This window comes from Notolepis coatsorum, assembly GCF_963971535.1.
Source record: "Notolepis coatsorum genome assembly, chromosome: 7".
Lineage (NCBI taxonomy): Eukaryota > Metazoa > Chordata > Actinopteri > Aulopiformes > Paralepididae > Notolepis > Notolepis coatsorum.
The window spans coordinates 106,950,901-106,971,607 of record NC_140171.1 but is presented as its reverse complement, the minus strand read 5'-3'; the positions used below and the strand labels follow the sequence as shown (position 1 = coordinate 106,971,607).

Below are 20,707 nucleotides of genomic sequence, written 5' to 3'. Positions count from 1 at the left end.
AGGTCATCCAGTGCTTGTAGTCTCTGGTTTAGCCTCTCCACAGGATATGCTGCTCCTTCCCGGTTGCTAGGTCTCGCTTGGACCGGTGGGGGGAGGTGGTCTGTGGGGGGTATATACCTCGTCTGTTGGTCAAGTTCAGGGTTGTTTACTCGGCTAGGGGATGCCGCCCTGGAGGTGTGTCTAGACGAGTTCCTGGAGCCTCTGGCGGAGGGAGAGGGTGTTGTCCGTCTGATCAGCTGTTCTATTAGTTGCGACTGCTGTCTGTCGCGCGCTGCGTCCCGTTGAGCACCGGCTCGTTCTCGGGCCACATTCTCTTCCATCTGAATGCGTCTTATTTCTAGACGTATCTGCTCGTGTTCGCTTCGCTGCTGGATCTGCAGTCGGTCGCGTTCAGCAGCGGCGTTCAGGCTGATGAGGAAGGCCTGCTGTAGGGTCCTCTCTGCCTCTGGAGAAGGCGGTTGTATAGGGGAGCCTTCCCTCGGGGTACTCCTTGCGGAGCCTTGGAGCTCTATCTCCACGGTGCTCTCCCCGTCTTCTTCCGTGCCGAGTTCTCTCTCGGTAGCGTTGTATTCCTCCCGGGACTCATCGGGGACTACTTCTTCAGTACTGGCGGGGTGTGAAGTCATGTCTGGTTCCCACTGGTCCCCACCGTGAACTTGGTCAGTTACATTAGAGCCCGTAGGGGCCTCTATGGTCGGGGTAGTCTGGGCGTTGGGGTTAGACATACTTTTACTTTCTAGTTTTACCGCGTTTACTGTTAGTAGAAGACTAGGTTGTTGACTGACAGCGTAAGCCTCTAAGTACTGAGGGAGCCGTCGTTCGCGCTGCGGGCGTTGGTTAGGAGGATCGTTTCGTGGAGTGTTCATCATAGGCCATTTCAATATTAATAACACTATATTAATATTACACTAATTACCCTCCGGCTCGAAGGACCAATTGTAACTGAGGGGTACAATTCCCTGACTGTATTACTAGATATGATACTTACTACCACTACCTTTGTACTTAATATTCGGCCACCCAGTACACGGCATAAATATATTATCATGAACACTCTCACGTAGATGAAACGGATCCAACACAAATGTACGAATTAGAAACAGGTCTTTATTTCTACACAGCGATGGTGTGTAGAATAAGCACTTAATCACTTAATTACATTTATGAATTGAAATAGTATGCACTTTTATGGCAAGGAGTATTCGTCGGTATATCAATAGAGAATGTCCAATCTCTGAAGGCGCAGGTGGTAAATATACGACCTGGAATAGTTAAGGAATAACAGCAATGATACTTTAATGATTATACTAGATACACTAGAGGGGGTTAATCCGGTCGCTTGTAAGCCGACAGGAGTAGGAGGGGGGGGGGGGGGTAGAATCCGGCTGCCTCGTCCGGCCAAGGGTATCCCAGGTGAACCCACTGTAGTGCCGTTCAATGCGCCGGCGATCCTTGGACCACAGATGAAAGCAGGTGGACTCTTTGTGGGCCGGCTCTCTCCGGTCCACGGGGGAGAGACGTGAAGCGACCTCGTCTTGCAGAGCGTCTCCTCACCTTGCGTCCTCTCCAGGGGGGGGGGTTCCAACACACGGCAGTGTCGGGGGTCTTTATCCATGGAATAATCAAAGTATCCAAAGCATAATCCGTGCCTGGGAAGGCGGGCTGTCGTCGGTAGAATAATCCGGTATACAGGTCCACTCGCTCGTCGGCTCTGGGGCTCCTCGGGTGCAGCTTCACATAGGGTCAACCACCCTGGGTAAGCAGCCGAAACGATGGGGTACTGACTACGGTAGTATTCTCACCGCACGAAGCACTATATATTAACAGACTATTATTAGCTTAATAGACTACGTCCAACTCGACGATATAGTGCCAAATATGACTATTCAAATATTAATATACACGATGTCTCAATACCGATGGTAGGCGAACTTGGCCTTACTCCCACACGTGGCGTCGCGGGGAGGCTTTACGTCTGTGACTCTATTGGAGGGTAAGAAACTGGACTGAAAAGAAAGTCCTACTTTAGTAGCGCAGTATATATACGCACTATGAACAAATAGTCCCATTAGTGGTGCGGTAGCCAAATTCCTACGCGGAACTAGGACTTGTTCGTACATGTCGAGCGGTACGTCTGAACTGGGTCTGAGGGGTATGGCAGCCTGGCACCAAGGTCTCGACCAATAGTAGAATGGAGACTATTATGGGATGTTCAGTAGGCTAGAATGGATATTCAATGCATATTGTACAAGGAATATACAAGGGATATCAGGGAATATTAGAGAATATACAAATACAATTAAATATATATATATAAATAAATATATATATTCGGTTTAATCTGGCCCTTCACAACAAGTTCAGTTTGTCAGGTACATGCAACACAGATTTCTGTCTGCTTGAGAAAATACGATGTTCTGCAATAAAAATTATTGAAGTGAGATGAACAGACTGAACTTTATTTTATTAGATAAAACATGTTGTCAAAGTTTTACTTTGCAGTTGAAAAAAGGTAATAAATAAAAAAAAATATTATTCGCAATACTCAGCGTATCGTGATATATTTAGTATCGCGATACTATCGTATTGTGAGGTCTCTGGCGATTCCCACCCCTACAAGGTAGTGTTATAATTTACTATCTAACTAACTGAAATATACAGTATTCACAGTATCACAGTATTCACATAAGGTGCAGTATGCATAAGGTAGTGTTATTGTCCTTTTTGGGTTCCTATTAGTTCAAGTTGGATGTCTGGCAGCAGTCCCTGCCCACTGTTGTGGAGCCTGATGGCCGCTGGTATGAAGGACTGTCCGAGGCGGTTAGTTGAGTGTCGGGGGGGGGGTATGAGTTAGTGGTCTGCAAGGGCCTTGAAATTAAGCCTGTGCCCAGCCCGAGCCCATGACGTTCAGGCCCTGCCCGACAATAAGCCAGACTGTAATGCAACATTTGAAGCCCTAGCCCGAATGAAAACCCAAATTTTGTTATTTTATTTAGACTTACATTTTTTTTTTAATTTTTAATTTGTTTTAAATATTCGAAACACTGAACGAATTCGAAATATGAACTTAATAAATAAACAAACGAAAATGTCCAATAGGTCTGCCTAAATAACAGATAACGAACAAGCATTATATTATAGCCAAATATACATTTTTGTTTTTGTTTTAGATATTCGAAACACTGTTTATATATTAACTTAATAAATAAACAAAAACTAAAATGTCCAATAGGTCTGCCTAAATAACGCATATCACGCTGAAAACTAAGAAGCATTTACATAGCCTGTTTCGCTCTTATTAGAATGCCGTCGCAGTGCTCGCTTAGACTGACTCACACGGCAGCCTCGTATTGAAGGCTATATGGAATCTTCTTTGACACACACACACACACACGACACAATAGCCTACTCAGTCACTATACAAACAAACAGAAAGCAGAAATCAGATTTCGAGCAGAGCAACATTTATATTATATAATGAAAGCACAACAGAACAGGGCAGCGGCGACCCACACCAGCAAATAATAATACATCAGACTCACCACTTCGCTGTTGATGTCAGCAACGCGTTGAACAATGTTAACAAAACTTCGCCAACCGGCTACATACATCTAAGAACAAATTAAAACGTTCGCCAACTGGCTATATTCCAACTTCAAACAACCAATGCCACTTCGGTCCGGTTAATTTGTTCATCATCCACCTGAGGGCTTCATCACTGTTCTACTCCCCTCGAGTTCTCCCTGCGGGCTGCGGTAATTACATCCAAATGTTTCCAAAAATGCAGCTTTCCGAGACGCATTGGGAACTTTCAAAAGCTCTCCCTTTCCCTAATTCCATATCTGTTAACTTATCCATCGCGACTCAGAGAGACACGAGTCTCTGACTCTCTGATCTGTGATGACAGCTGGCGCAAAACTGAAACAGAAACTTAAGGTTATCCTATAACCCTAGTTATGAGTATAGCGAGCGCGGAATAAAAAAAAAAAAAAAAAAAAAGAGGGCGCTGCCCGGCCGAGCCCGAATTATTTATTTAAAAACAAAGCCCTACCCAGCCCGAACCCGTCGGGTCGGGTAGGGCCCCGTCGGGCTCGGGCAGGGTTGCAGTGCACTAGTATGAGTCTGTGGCTGAACGTGCTTCTCATCTTTGCTAGCTCGTCGTAGAGGGGGTGGGAGGGATTCTCCAGGATAGCAGCCAGCTTCCTTCTCATCCCCCTCTCTGCCATCACCTCTAGTCTGACCAGCTCGACTCTCACCACGGAGCTAGCCTTCCTCACCAGCTTGTTGAGTTTGTTGGTGTCCCTCGAGTTGGTGTAGCCCCCCCAGCATGCCACAGCATAGAAGAGGACGCTGGCCACTACAGACTGGTAAACTGACAAAGGTCTTCTTGATCAAGCTAGTGGGGGAAGGCTCCTCCACTTTCTAGGAATTAGTCCACTATCCCTTTTATGTTTCTTTTTCTGTGTGTGAACTAGCTAACAGTTATTAGTCAACAAGCATTAAAATGATTAGTGATCCGTAGCAGGCTTTCACTTCTCTCTTTTCTCTTCTCTTTTTGGCTCTTTTGAGGCCTCATCCCAAGGCCCTACACAATCCGATTGCATCAGCTCTCATCGGGAGCCCATGGGCCTGTGTATTGTCTGTGCTGCACTCTGTCATGGAAGCAGAAGGCCCTAAACATCCGTCTCTCTCCACCAGTATTCCAACAGATGTATCTAGACGCCAGTTACACACGACAACCATCTCTCATCAGAGGCCCTAATAAAAGTAAAATGCTCATGGGCGGCTAGGTGGTGTAGTGGGCAAGGCACTCGCCACCAGTGTGGAGACGCTAGGATTCGCGTGTTCGAATCCAGCTCTCCACATTGTTTTCAGTTTAGCTGGTCGTCCGCAGTAATACACATTGGCCGTATTACGGGGAGGGAAAACTGAAGGGTGGGGATCGAACGTTGTGAACAAGCGACTCCTACAAGTCGGTTGGTGCGCCTGCGCAGTAGAATCAGGAAGTGTCGGGGGCAGCGTGAGCCTCCCACGCGTTACTCCTCGACACAGAGATCGAGCTGCGCAGGTGAAAAGATGCGACTGCTGTTACCTCAAGTACCGGAGGGGACTTGTGCTATGTATGACTTAGTCCACATTGCAGCCGGCTTGTGGGAGGCAAGAAACAGCGTTCGTGACAGGGGAGGGTTGAATTGGATGATACGAAATTGGGATGGGAGAAAATATAGAAAAATGGGAGAAAAAGTGGATAAAAAAAAAAAAAATTAAATGCTCATGAAAAGAAAAATAGAAATAAGGTCCTCGTGTTTAGACCTTTACATGAACTTTTAAACCATTAACAAAATTGCCTCTGTTGCCTAAGGATTAACATGAACAAAAGGAAAGTGTAAGTCATTTTGAGGTTTTATAAAAGCTCAATAAATATACGCATGAAATGGTAAATTGCTGCTTTTTTCATATCGCGCTTTTATCCAAAGCGCTTTACAATTTGTTACTCTCATTTTACACATTCACTCACACATTCACACACCGATGGCGGAGGCAACTATGCAAGGTGCCAACCAGGGGCGGAGCTAGGGGGTGGCTACCTGGGCTCAAGCCCCGGATGTATTCTGAAAAGCCCCGAATCTATTTAAATTTTTTTATTTTTATTTTTTTATATATACAATTCATCATTGTTACATGAAAATATGTTTGCACCAGATTTAGCAGAAGCTAATTTCCATCTGTGGTCTATCCAGCTGCTAACTGTATTTGAGTGAGTTAAGTCTTGGTGTTATGGTAGACTCAGACCTAAGCTTTAAATCACAATCAACAAGTTGACAAAAACTTAATTCTTCCACCTTAGAAACATAGCTAAAGTACGGCCATTTATAAATCAAAAGGACGCTGAAAACCAGATCCATGCCTTTATCTCAAGCCAACTCGACTACTGTAATGCACTCCTTACCGGCCTCCCGAAAAAATACGATAACTATTTTATTGCAATGCACTATTGCATTATTTTATTCTATTTTACTAACTATTTTATTGCACTGCACTATTTTACTTTGTATCAGTGAATCATAGACGCCTGGCCATAAGAGCATTCGGAGCATCTCTGCTCTCCCACTATTGAACTTGGGGGAGCAAAGGTATGATCTTGCTCCACCACTTTTTGATTATATGAAAAATATGATATATCCCCCCCCAATATATAAATCTAACCATAACTACGTTATGGTTAACTGAGTTTTATAGTGAAAAGAGCAGCTTTATTGGTAAAGATTGAAGGCTCTATATTGCAGGAAATTGCACGTACAGGTTCATTAAATTCAAAAAAAAAACTGTCGTGGAGGGGGTCGTGACGGACCCCCTCCAAACCACCACGTGCCTGCCAAAAAAAAGAGGAAAAAAAATATAAAAATAAAAAAAAGGAAAAAAAATTATAAAAAAAGGGGCCCATCTGGGCTAAGCCCCGGATCTCCTACAATCCTAAATCCGCCCCTGGTGCCAACCTGCTCATCGGGAGCAAATTGGGGTTAAGTGTCTTGCTCAAGGACACATCGACACGCTGCCCGGGAGGAGCGGGAATCAAAACCGGGATCCTACGGATTGCCAGACGACTGCTTTACCTCCCATGCTGTCGCCCATGAAAGAAATCTGTAAATACAACTGTGCCTTCACTTTAACTCATTAACGACCAACAACGATTAAACTCATTATTGGCCGCCAATCGTTGAATGCCAACATCGAGTATATATTACTTGTTATTTCTTTTATTCGATATTTCCATTCATTATCCATCCAGGAAGCCTGGTGTTATCATAGGGAATGAGTCTGAGATCGCAAAAGTCCAATACCGCCGCTTGGTGGTATGCGGCCGGTGTTGCACTTCCTTTGAGACTCTGTGTATTGGGCTGTGCGTTGATGAAATGCCTCCAGGCGGACTTTTCTAGTAACCTGAACCAAGGGCTTCACCCGATCGCATTGAACCATTTTTGGGACCCCCGATTCATTATGCTGTGGTGGGTTATGTCGTGGGCCAAATGGACATACGATCTACCAGATGGCAATCAAATAATTGGAATCTTCTTTTTGGAATCCCACAGCTAAGAGCAATTTAACATCGATTTCAGCTTGATTGTGCCTTGTTTTCATAGCCATCGCCCTGATCAGCGTATGTTGTTGTACTAACGAATGCCGTTATTGACAATCAATTAATCAGAAACGACCCCCCCCCCCCCTTTCATGCATTCATGATGGAACATAATACCGAACATATGCATTTGAATTTTTTATTGTTCGTGTGTAGGGACGAAATGCCAATGGATTTAGTATAATACACGTTGCAGGCTATTACTAGCCTCCCAGGAATGACCCTAAACCGCTCTAAAACCACATTTATATTCACCACGGTATAAAACGGGAATGTATGGATGGAAAAATTATTTCTTTTTCACATATTTAACGATAGATACTCGATGTCAAATGGGCCATAGTATTGCATCCATAGCTATAATATAGAATATAGTTATAGCCCTGCAAACAAGGTGACAGACTCCATTTGTTTAATGCGTGGCAGCGCATAGCCATATCCCGGAAACAGCGTGGCAAACAATGAGTTAAGTGTACATTGATCAAACTAAATAAACAACCATATCCAATCAAAGCGAAAACATGAATTACACCTAGCGAAAATAGCTTATGTGGTCTAACGCCTTAACTGATTGAGCGCCAGCTATTATCCTCATCCTGTAGTCAATGGGCCAGCTTTCCATTGCCTATTTTCACGATGCGTCACAATGTTTGCAGAGCTATATCTATATTCTATACTATAGCTATGGAGACAATACTATGGCTCATTTGACAGTCACTATCTCTCGTCCAACATGTAATTTTTTTTAATTTTTTCACATACGTTTGCGTGTTATCCTGTGGTGAATATTGTATAGTTCTGTCGTTATGGCTTGCTCAGCACCTGTCTGCACTGTACTTCACTTCGTGCACGAGCACTGAATAAAAAATTCCACCATGTACCTTTACATCCCAACATCCGTCTGACCACACCCCCTTCCGCTTACCTTCATAAGCAGGTGTGTGGTCACCTACTCGCCTCCTTCTTCACTTTCACCACAAGGAAGTGCCTTCGGTAGATCCCCACTTGACGAGGTTGTTAGCTGAAGAAAGTTGAGACGTGTTTACATTGTGCTTATTTTTTTCTTCTCTCATAAATATTCGATAGAAAAATCTAAGTCATAATGTCTACTTCGGAGAGTCGCAGAGCCACTCTCCACCAGCGGTTCTCCATTTCCGCCTCCGTCGTGCGTTCTGGTGCAGGGCTGTTGCCTCTCTCGTGGTTGACAGCCACGCCCGGTAGGCGTCCGATGGGTAGTTTGCCTCTCCAAGGAGCTGGTGCACCGGTGCCGTCGCCTCTGCGATGGCCTGGTCCTGGCTCTGGTTCCTCTGCTTCCGGGGAATCGTCCGCTGTTGAGCGGCCGGTTCCTTTGGTTCCAGAGGATTTGAGACGCAAACTTTTTGCGTCTGCTCGCTCCCGTCGTAAGATGGTGGCTTGCAGACGCGAACGGCCTGGGTTTGGTGAGGTGCTGGAGCCCAGTGAGGATGCGTCGGTCTCTACCTGCCCGATGGAAACAGAGGATTACATGGTAGAGGCGGACGGGTTCTTATTTGAAGGCCCGGTGGAGACATGTATCCCGCCCGTCCAGGTAACACTGGAGGGGGGTGAAATGTCTCCTTGGGGTGCCTTGTTTGAAGATGTCGGGGAAGACCCTCGGACTCGTCGGCAGGATGCCCTACTATCAGCCACATCGGAGTGTGGCTCCTTGGCCAGTCGAAGCCTGCTGTATGTGAGGGATGCGGGCTTGGTGGAGGAAAGTCTGCAGGGGGAACTGCGGGCTTTGTTTCCCGAGCTTATGGCGGTGGCGGCCGTTGCAAACGGCGTGCCGCTGCCGCAGCCACTGCCTGTTCCTGTCCCTGATGATCTAATAGGTCATCTCTGGCAACGTCGCCCGGTGAGAGGGGTGGACGTTGTCTACCCATTTTTCCCCTCAATGGGGGCCTATGTTCGTCGGGGCCAGGTGGTGTCCCACATCATGGGCCTCACCCCCGCCTACGTACAAGTTACACGGGTGGCGGGTTTGGTCGAAGGTATGAGAGAGGGCGTGCCACGGCTTGATAGGCCGATGGCCACACTCCTCTGTCCAGAGGTGGTGTGGGAGCTGTTACGCAAGCCGGTTCCTCAAGGGAAATCGGCGAGGCGGTTGGCTTACTGGAGCGACCAGTCATTTATCGCCGGAACACAATCTCTGGCTGCCGCGTCTAACATCGCGCAGCTGGCAAGATTCATGTCCGGGGTATTGACGGGCGGCATGGAGCTGAGTGATGAACAACATGACCAGCTCACCCAGTCGGCAGGAGCTATCCTGCATCTGACGCAGCCGCAGGCCATAGCCGCTGGGAATGTGCGAGCCCTGGCAACTCTAACCCAGCGCCACCTTTGGCTGGAGCAGGCCAGTGTACCGGAGAAGAAGAGGAGTCCTCTTCTGAGGGCACCCCTCTCCGATGCTGGACTGTTCGGGAAGGCCCTGCAGTTGATGACCTTGACGTGCAGAGAAATGCAAGAGGAGCGCTCCGTGCTCCAACCTCATTTTCCCCCTCCCGACATCGCCGGTGGAGTCAGACGGCTACCACGTCGTCGAGCTTCCTCCGCCGTGGCTGCTGCTGCTACCACCGCCACTGCTGGCCCTTCGAAGAAGGCCAGGAGGAGAGAGGGCGCCGCCGCTGCAGCCGGCCCATCTGCGCCTGGAGGAGACGGTAGGGATCGCGGTGACCAGCCGCCGATTGTCTACCGTCCCTCCGGGGCTTCCCGGGGTGGCAAATCCCGAGCGGCTCGAGGCGGCAGGCGCCGCTAGGCCAGTGACTTTTTTCCCCTGTGGTCCCCTCTGTTTACCCCTCCCCGGCCCTCTCATATAATTTTGTTCAAAATTAAAAAGTCCCCTCTAAAGGGGGACTGTACTTTTTTGTTAACAAACTGTGTTTCTTCACCAAAACATATGATGAGGTTGCAAAGTGTGAATCTTCACTTGTATGCATTGATAGGAGGGTTACGTTCGTGTTATGAGCTTAAGCAAGGTCTGCAGCCTACACTCTGTTATAGAAAGGTTTTCTACCTCGGCCTGAGACTCCACATGCAGGTAGAGGCTAGTTGTATGGTATGTTGCTTACACAAGTAATGTTGAGCTACAACACTGTTGTGTTAGTTGCAGTAATGCTCGTATGAACACGTACCATGGCCCAGCCGTTTCGCTCTCTATCAGTGTTTTTCTGTGTACAACATAGGATGCAGGTGTAGGATTCACACACACACGCGACTTGGTTTTGTTGTAAACCCTGTTCACAGTTATCTGTGGGTAGCGTGCATTGTATTAGCTTGCGCTATTTCATTAGCATTCTACCAAAGGTATCATATGCTAAAGTTGTTATTGTGTGCAGGGGGAAGGGCTTGTGAGGGGGTACCGAATAAACCCCTCCTTCCCTCTTCTGATTGGTCAGGGGGGTTTACTCATCTCCTCTTAGGCCAGTCGGGGCCAAGCCGTTAGGCGACTTGGCAGGGAGGGGGGGGGGGTTGCCCTGATTCTGCTCCTATTAACAGGCGTTGAGTGTTGGGTTTCCCCCCATCATAGCATACGTCACTACGCACGTTGCTATTTGACGATGGCTTCTGTGAGTTAGATCTGTACGTACGATCTGTTGTCAAAGTGTCGGGATAGAGCGTAGGACTTACGGCTCCACTACGCTCGATTTTATGTGTAACTTGAGTCGGTTGGTCACATGACTCGGAGTTACCATGGCTTTTTCATTCTACGACTCACGTGGGAAGGCTCTCTGGGGAATTTTCAGTCTAAAATCCTCTGTGATAGGGGTGACTGGATGTAAAAATGTAAACAGTTTTTACCCTCAGTTGTGTCAAATGGGATTCATGTCTGTTGGTGCTTCCTTCTTTTTAAATAAAAGAGTGTGGAGTATAGGAGGCACCGCACCCTTCTTGTCGTTTCCCCCAGGCGCCTTGGGGATTCAATGAAAGGTCTAAATAGCCTATTCATTGATGTGGTTGTGTCCCGACGCATGCATAGTGCTAGCTCGGGGTGTTCTGTTAAGAATCATGCGGGTAGCTAGTACGCCTTGGTTGCTTGTGGTTAAAACGGCGTTTTTATAAAGCAACTGGGATGGAGGTTTTGTCCTCTTCCGAGAACCTGTTACTGGTTCTCGACGGATTCTCGTTCATATCTGGGGGATGATAACGGAATGGATCTGAACATAGGTAGAGGGGTCTCACGCCCTTGGGGTGGGCCACCGAGCGAGGTTCACACCGGCCCGTCTGGGTGGCACCCTCTTTTCATGTTTTAAGATCAACACGCATATCTGCCCCTTCTCCGGGAGTAGGCATGTCGGCGTGGTTAGGGCACGGGACTGGTTCTGGTCACGCTGGTCCAGGTCAGTTAACCCGTTTGTCCGCCGGGGATGCAGATCTGCTGTTCTGGTACCCTGAGGGACTTGGGCTTTTTCCAGGGGGAAAAAGGCCGGGTCGGCCCGGGGCGTCACAAGGTTAGGCGTTATAGAGACCCTTGTTGGGTACTTTTTTGTACCTGGCACTATCATAAGGGGCTGGTTCTCTTCTCCACACCTCTCTCACGCATGGCGGAGAGGGGGCTGTTGGGGTGGTCTTCTGGACCTCCTCTGGTAACCCTGTGTGCTTCCCGAGCTGCCGGGCCCGGTCCGAAGTAAAGTTTCGTTGATACCGTAGACCTGGTATAACCCCTTTTTTCTTGAGGGGTTATAGGAACAACCACCGCATATGGAAACGACAGGGTGGTTGATTCCCTGGTGTGTTGGAGCAGTGTCAACTCCCGGGTTGTCCGGTTGAGTGTGCCCCTGCACGTTCATGACGTCTGCCAATCATGTCAGCCTTCTCTGCCTTGATCCCTCTGGGTGGGTTTTTTTTTGATGGAGGCTTTGTCATGGTGATCAACAACGCCAGCATCCGCCCCTTCCACCGGGAGGGCTGTTTCAGTTGACTCCTTTGGCGCCTGTCTCGTCCGCAGTGCTCCAGGCTCAGGTTACAGCCTGTTGCCTGGTTTCCCCGGTACGCTGCCTGCTTCCGTTGGTTAACCTTTGAGTGTTTACGGCCATGCTGACTGCCTGTGTTGCAGGGTCAGTATGCCAGGCGGTGTGCTATTGGGAGGAAAGGGCCCGCTCTTGGAGGGGCCTTATCCGAATACGCTGGCGATGTGGGGGGCGGTGTCACTAGGTGACCACCTGGTGGGGTCTTGATGCCTGGCATCATTGACCTCTCCAGGCCTCCTTTTCCAGGTGATCCAGTCCCTTCAGTGGGTCTGGGTCTTCCTTCGCGCTCCGCTGCTACGGCCTTGCCACAGGGTTGGATTTGCTCTTGACCCCGTGATTTTGGGGGCAGTAACGAGGTTGTTCCTTCGTTCGTTCCCGGGTGGCATGCGGGTTGTGCGTGTGTGTAGTCGTGGGGTCAAGCCACGGTCTGCTCACCCTGTGCGTTGGGTTGCTTGAGTGCCTCTTCGCACGGTCGGATCCGTCGCCCTCCCGTGAACCTCCAATAGGGGGGGTATCCTCCATTAGGGAGGGTCGGGGGGGCTCGGTCCTCCCCGGTCTGATGGTTGTGGGGGGCCTCAGCGGGGTACATTTGTCGGGCTATGGCTCCCGCTCAGCCCCTGTTGCAGACAGGTGCTGAGCAAGCCATAACGACATAGAACGGAGGGTTATGTATATAACCCAGTTCTATGAGTTATGGTGCGCTCAGCACCTGGACGCTGCTGCGGCCCTTGATCTCGCCTTGTGGTGAAAGTTTGGGAAGGAGGCGAGTAGGTGACCACACACCTGCTTATGAAGGTAAGCGGAAGGGGGTGTGGTCAGACGGATGTTGGGATGTAAAGGTACATGGTGGAATTTTTTATTCAGTGCTCGTGCACGAAGTGAAGTACAGTGCAGACAGGTGCTGAGCGCACCATAACTCATAGAACTGGGTTATATACATAACCCTCCGTTTCAGAGTGATCCGGGCTAATTCCTGAGTTATGGAGCGCTATGTGAATTTTGCTAAAGCCGTTCGTGTTGCTCGCCTGGACACGTTACTATTTAAAAATCAAAGGTATATAATAGGTATTATGTTTCATCATTAATGCATCAAAGGTGGGGGGGGGTAGTTTTTTGATGCTCTGATCGACAGCAACGGCATACGCTTTGGAGTAGGGCTGGGCGATATGGAAAAAAATCATATCGCGATAATGATATGATAATGTTATCATATTTCTCGATATCGATAATTATCTAATTGTTATAAGTATTAATTTTTTTTTTTTTTTTTTTTTTTACAACAGAGATGTATGTTTATTTTGCAGCAATTCTTTGTCATTGCCGCCATCTTTAGTGTAACATCCCCTCACACTCCAGTTCTCAGGCTGCAGCTGGTTTAAAAGCGAAAGTAAACTGGCTTCTCTGCTGGCTGTGGCTCCAGGGGAGTTGAACAGTTCTGGCTCTGCTAGTTTATTTTAGATCTTTTGGCGCTTTTTTGGTGGACAAACCACCGCACATGTGCACCGTGACTCGTGACTGGAGTCTAGTTCTGCTAGCACACATAGCCTACTGTGTACAGACGGGTTCAAACTGTATTTTAAATTAGAAAGCAAACAAAATAAATGGACAAGAGAAAAATAAATCTCAATTTGGTCAGTATTGTCATTTGGACAAGCAAAGCCATTACTTTAAGTTGCAGGCAAGAAAGACAAGTCTGTCCACTGTCTCTGGTTTTAAAACTGCCCTGTTGCAGGTCACAAAAACAAAACAAAAAAAAAATTATAAAAAAAAAGAGATTTTTCGATTTTTATTTTATTTCGATATTCAATATCGATTATTAAAATGTATCGTTAATCGTTATATCGCCCAGCCCTACTTTGGAGTACGTTACATATGATCGTTACGATCGATGTGAAATCATTGTTGGATCAAAGTAGGATTGATGTCATAATAGTCCTTACCTTTACTAGGTTCGGTTCGTATCACGGTTTTGGGGTAACTGTTTTCGGTTTGGTTCGATATACAGGTGCAGCTCGATAAATTAGAATATCGTGGAAAAGTTATTTTATTTTAGTAATTCAATTCAAAAAGCGAAACTCTCGTAAATTATAGATTCATTACACACAAAGTGAAATATTTCAAGCCTTTATTTGTTTTAATTGATGATTATGTCTTACAGCTCATGAAAGCCCAAAATACTGTATCACCAATAAAAAATAAAAAAATGTATGTATTTTTCTTTTGTATATAGAAATGTCGGCCTTCTGAAAAGTATATTCATGTATGTTCATTCAGTACTTGGTTGGGGCTCCTTTTGCACAAATGACTGCATCAATACAGCTAAATATATAGACTTTTCCACGATATTCTAATTTATTGAGCTGCACCTGTACATTTTTTTTATTTTTTTTAATGTAACACTCCAAAAATGTAAACATGCTTCTCATTTATTTAAAAAAGGTTTACAGCGGTGTGCCTTAAATAATGTTTGGCAGACCGAACTGACTGAAAAATATAGGCTACATTTGTCAAGTATTAAAGGAAAACTCCAACATTTTGGGAAATTAGCTTATTTAACATATTCCCTGGAGTTAGACAAGAAGATACATACCTTTTTCGTCTCTCTGCATGCATTGGGCTTAGGGAACACCTGGACCGTTAGCCTAGCTTAGCTTCATCACTGGAAGTGGGGCAGACATTTAGCCTAGTTCACTACAGTCAGGAAAATACAATCAAAATACAACTCCCAAACGTTCCTGTATACATGTTGTGACCTGTGTATTTACCAAGTCTCCCAGTCACACAAGTCACAAGTCTCTCAGTCAAACAAGTCACACAAGTCTCCCAGTCACATGAGTTTCCCAGTCACACAAGTCTCCCAGTCACACAAGTCTCCCAGTCACACGAGTCTCCCAGTCACACAAGTCCAAGTCACACAAGTCTCCAAGTCTCCTAGTCACACAAGTATCCAAGTCACACAAGTCTCCAAGTCACACAAGTCACATGAGTCTCCCAGTCACACGAGTCACACGAGTCTTCCAGTCACACAAGTCTCCCAGTCACACAAGTCACACAAGTCTCCCAAGTCACACAAGTCTCCCAGTCACATGAGTTTCCCAGTCACACAAGTCTCCCAGTCACACAAGTCTCCCAGTCACACAAGTCTCCCAGTCACACAAGTCTCCCAGTCACACAAGTCTCCAAGTCTCCTAGTCACACAAGTCTCCCAGTCACACAAGTATCCAAGTCACACAAGTCTCCAAGTCACACAAGTCACATGAGTCTCCCAGTCACACGAGTCACACGAGTCTTCCAGTCACACAAGTCTCCCAGTCACACAAGTCACACGAGTCTCCCAGTCACACAAGTCTCCCGGTCACACAAGTATCCAAGTCACACAAGTCTCCAAGTCACAAGTCTCCAAGTCACACAAGTCTCCAAGAGTCCAAGTCACACAAGTCTCCCAGTCACACAAGTCTCCAAGTCACAAGTCTCCAAGTCACAAGTCTCCCAGTCACACGAGTCTCCCAGTCACACGAGTCTCCCAGTCACACAAGTCTCCCAGTCAACGAGTCTCCCAGTCACACAAGTCTCCCAGTCACACAAGTCTCCATCACATGAGTCTCCAAGTCACACAAGTCTCCAAGTCACATGAGTCTCCCAGTCACACGAGTCTCCCAGTCATACAAGTCTCCCAGTCACACAAGGCCCCCCCGACACACAAGTCTCCCAGTCACACGAGTCTCCCAGTCACACAAGTATCCCAGTCACACAAGTCTCCCAGTCACACAAGTCTCCCAGTCACACAAGTCTCCAGTCTCCCAGTCACACAAGTCTCCAAGTCACACGAGTCTCCCAGTCACACAAGTCTCCCAGTCACACAAGTGACTTGGAGACTTGTCTGACTGGGAGATTTGTGTGACTGGGAGACTCGTGTGACTGGGAGACTTGTGCTCTGTTCATTCTACTTTTAAAATACGTACATTGTCTGTCTACATTTATTTAGAGACTAACATTATTTAAATATTGAGTGCAACTGTGGTGGATTAACGTAATTCGGTGAGTTGGAACTATCTATGGGTTGGGGGGTCCGCACGGACAATTTGGCGTGTGGGACCTTCTCGACTCTTAACGTTACCAGAGTTAATACATTTTTTTCTCTTGAAAACTAGAAATCATTCAAATATGTTTTTATTTGACAAAAAAAAATATCAAACCAAGATGAATTTCCCTATTGGGATTGAAGTGCAAACCTAACTTTCACCAATCTTCATTAAAACAAATAAAATAATAATATACATATATAAAAGGTTACTCTTGATCAAACAAAGATGACTGTCCCTATTGGGATTAATAGTGCAATAACTTGCTTTTTCACCAAACTTCACTTAAAACAAATAAAAGGTCAAAATCTATGTATCGAACAATCGATATTTTTGACAACACTAGTAGCTAGTAGATACGGTAACATTTCATTCAGCTGTATTAGAGCTGGCGGGCTACCATAGTTAAACATGCATTGTGTTGTACAAACCGTGCTAACGTTATGGCAAGATGTGTGTAGGCCTATGTAATGTTAATGGCTATGTTTTTAAAGTCGTAATGAAGATTGATTTATAATATTATTGCGCTTGCCATTTCCACAAACTGACTAGCACCTGCTGCTGCTGCCAGCTGAGCAGCCGGCATGTCACCTCTCCCGGCTCCGTGTCAAATGAAGATAATTTTCTCATCCCGTGAACCGAACAAACACACACACCCCGAACCGGGGAGGTCGTGCCGAACCGTGTATGGTTCGAATGCGTACCGTTCCACCCCTACTAGGAGGTATCCCAAAATGAATATTCCAATTGTCTGATTGCAATTTCCAGTATTGATGTCCATCGGGTCCCTGACATGCATTGCCACAAAATATGCATCAAGTGTGTTCCAAGCGTTCCAAGTTGCTCGAATGAACCGTTTCACTTGCCCGAAGCCAAATTCTCCGCCCGGATCGTATAAGATGTAACATACAGTGTGAAATAAGGTTTCAAAGGGTAGGCGATACTGCCACCTAGCAGGATTCGGCCGGTATTGCACTCTCAGGGTCTCGGAATGAGTTCTGTAAAAGCAGAAACCGACTTGGTGGATTTGTATTGTTAGAATATTAGAATTCATATTGTTTAGACTATGTGTCGTATTTATGTTGAACTCTAGGGGGCACCCCACCTACTATAAGTAACCTACTGTAGCTGATCACTGTAATTCATGCACCTGTTATGGAGATACGTTTTCCTACCTGTTTCACTGTTTGGAACTGACAAATAGAGCAATTGACAACTGTTCCGATTTTTAACCTTTCATTCACTATCATTCACTTTTGGACAATAAAACCCTGCAAACTGTACCAGCCGCAACTTGGACATTCTTCTATATTTACATCACAAACTTTGTTACTGAGTAGAGAACTAATTACGGGTGCATCGTGACGCCTGTCAGCACATTCGGGGAGTGACAGTCGGCCACTACAAGTTCCAATGGTAACACAGAGGTCTGTGAGAGAGTATAGGATATTAAAATCGAAAAAAAGACAAAATGTATTACGTTTTTGGCGCTCAGCGGTTGGGGAGCAAACACATAATATTACCTGATTGGCCGTGAATGAGTTAAGGAATTTTCAGTTTCCAATTTTCAGACTGTGACTTTTGGGCCTGTGTATTGTCTGTGTTGCGTTCTATCATGTAGGGCTGTCCCCGACTAAGGATTTTGATGGTCGACTAGGATTGACCAAAATGTGCCGTCAGTCGACTATTGGTCAAAAAGAAAAAAAAAATTAACTATTATTATTATTATTTTTTTAATTTTCATTCCATTTGGGCTGTGGGGGGTGCTTAATGTCTGAAGGAGTCGACTGAAGGCTTCTTGTCTTGCAAAAGCATGCAATTGGTCCACTGATGGATACATCTTGATATTTGTCTAGTCTTCATTAGATGGGTGAAATCCTCTTTCAGTGCCTCTGTGCCTGTTTTCGTAGGCAGTTAGCCCCTGGTATGCGTGCCATTAGTGTTAGCCACGCTTCTAGGCCTCTTTTCTTTTGGAAAGAATGATAAAAAAAATAATAATAAAAAATTTAAATATATATATATATATTTTTTAATTATATTCGACTAAGAGGTTGGCCAGTCGACTACGGCTCCTTTCGACCGATTAGTCGACTAATCGATTAATATTGGGAGGGAGGTGGGAGGTGGCCCAGCTGGTGTCTTGGCGCTCAGCAAACTACCTGCTCGAAAGACGAGTGGAGAAACTAAATAGACTCCCTAATGGAAGAGGCAGCCATGTGAGATTCCCCCTGGAAATGGAACGGCTCAGCTGTGAAACTGTTTGAGTCATTTAAATTCCTGGGAGCCACCATAACCAATTTATCCAAATCATATATATATATATATATTATATAAAAAAAGCCCAACAGAGGATGTACTTTTTGAGATGGCTTAGCAAGTTGAACATCTCCTCCCAGCCTGGATCAGTTCTACAGATCATTGAAGGCATCATCACCTCCTCTATTACTTTCTGGTTCCCCTCGGCCTCCTGCTGCTCTAAGACCGGGCTGCAGAGTGATCCACTTGCTGCTGAGGATATCACTGGCTGCCATCTACCATCTATCACCTCTTCACAAACCTCCCCTCTGGCAGGTGATAGAAGGCCATAAGCACCAGAACCTCCCCACTGGCAGGTGATAGAAGGCCATAAGCACCTGAACCTCCCCTCTGGCAGGCGATAGAAGGCCATAAGCACCTGAACCTCCCCTCTGGCAGGTGATAGAAGGCCATAAGCACCAGAACCTCCCCACTGGCAGGTGATAGAAGGCCATAAGCACCTGAACCTCCCCTCTGGCATGCGATAGAAGGCCATCTTCACCCGAACTTCCCCTCTGGCAGGCAATAGAAGGCCACCTGGCAGGCAATAGAAGGCCGTAATATACAGAAGGTGATAGAAGGCCATCTTCACCTGAACCGACCTTCTGGCAGATGATGAAAGGCCATATAACACAAGGCAAGATAACACGGGCGAATAAAGTGATTCTGATTGGAAGTTCCTCTCCTCTGTATACAAATAACCCTGACCGGAGGTAGAGAAGTGATAACCGACTTAGATAAGATTAGAGTGATCACGGTGATGCTGTGTGTTTTTGTGTCAAAGGGCAACGCTGTTCGAAAGGCTGGGAACAGGGAGGGAGTTGATGTGAGAAAGGGCACTCACTCACTCACTCACTCACTCACTCACTCACTCACTCACTCACTCACTCACTCACTCACTCACTCACTCACTCACTCACTCACTCACTCACTCACTCACTCACTCACTCACTCTCTTTCTCTCTTTCTCTTACACACACTCTCTCCCTGTCTCTCTCTCTCACACACACTCTCCCACTCTCTCTCTCTCTATCTCTCTCACACACACAGCAGTCCTGATTCAACGCAGATGAGATGCAACGTCATAACTCCTTCTCCTCTCTTTTTCCCCTATGCGCTGAGGGAGCCAGACATTTCTGCCTCCAGGGCTAAATCTCCCATTCCCACATTCCATTACACTTCACTGAAATTTACTGTAGCTTCCCAGGACCAGGCTCACACACATGCACACGCACACACACACATGGCTCGACTCTGGGATGTGGTAAAGGGCTGCTGTGGGATATGCTCCAGGCTAGCAAGCTACCTCTAGCAGCTGTGATGTGGGTTTGTCTGTTTGGGTTTAGTGACTCTGCCTTTTCTGTTACAGGACGGGTTCAGTAACATCTTCGTGGAGGAGGGGCTACAGACGAGCATGGTGAGGGGCTATGTTGTCATGTGGTTGCATTGTACTGTTGTACAATTGTACTGTACAAAAGTACAGCATTGCTCACATGCTTTCGAGCCACACTGTACTTATTGTACTTATTTTATGCCAATTTTATGTCTGCACTTTCTACATTGCACTACTTTTTATTGTCTTTTATACCTATTCTTATGTCTGCACGTTATGCATTGCTTTTATTCTGTCAACTGTATGCAAATTTTATGCCTATGTAAAATGTATGGGCTGCAATCCATGTATGAAAGGTGCTAATATAAATAGTTATTATTATTATTACTGTATCTTTAGGCCTGCATGAGTGTTTTTTATTTTACTGTACAACCTTCTCGTTAAACAGCAACTCTCTCTCTCTCTCTCTCTCTAGATGGTGGGGATGGTGATTGGCGCGGGCATCGCCATAGTCCTCATCGCCATCCTCATCTTCTTCGTCCTGCGCAGGATCCAGCTTCGAAGTCAGTATTTATTTTATAGGCTACATAGTGTATTGTTTATATCTGAGCCGCTGCTGACGGCAAGCCAAGTTTTCCATCTGGGACAATAAAGTAACTTCACTGAACCGACCTGACCTGAACTGCACTGAACCGACTTGACCTGCACTGCACTGCACTGCACTAAACTAAACTAAACTGCACTGAACCAATAGCATTTTTTTCTCTCAACCTTTCAGCACAATTAATGACCTTGCAGGCAAAACGATCATTCATCAGCAGGTTTTTTTCACCTGGTACTGTTGTTTCTTTCCGGTCTTATTTACTCGTCGCTT

The 20,707-nt window shown here is 46.3% G+C and overlaps 1 protein-coding gene across 1 annotated transcript in view; it reads left to right on the top strand.

Annotated features, from left to right (window-relative positions):
• pnpla6 (patatin-like phospholipase domain containing 6) overlaps positions 1 to 20,707 on the top strand; it is a 134,262-nt gene that overhangs the window by 34,096 nt on the left and 79,459 nt on the right. The window contains 2 exon segments of the mRNA XM_084318957.1: positions 19,870 to 19,917; positions 20,309 to 20,396. Of these exon segments, the coding sequence (XP_084175083.1) occupies positions 19,870 to 19,917; positions 20,309 to 20,396 (136 nt within the window).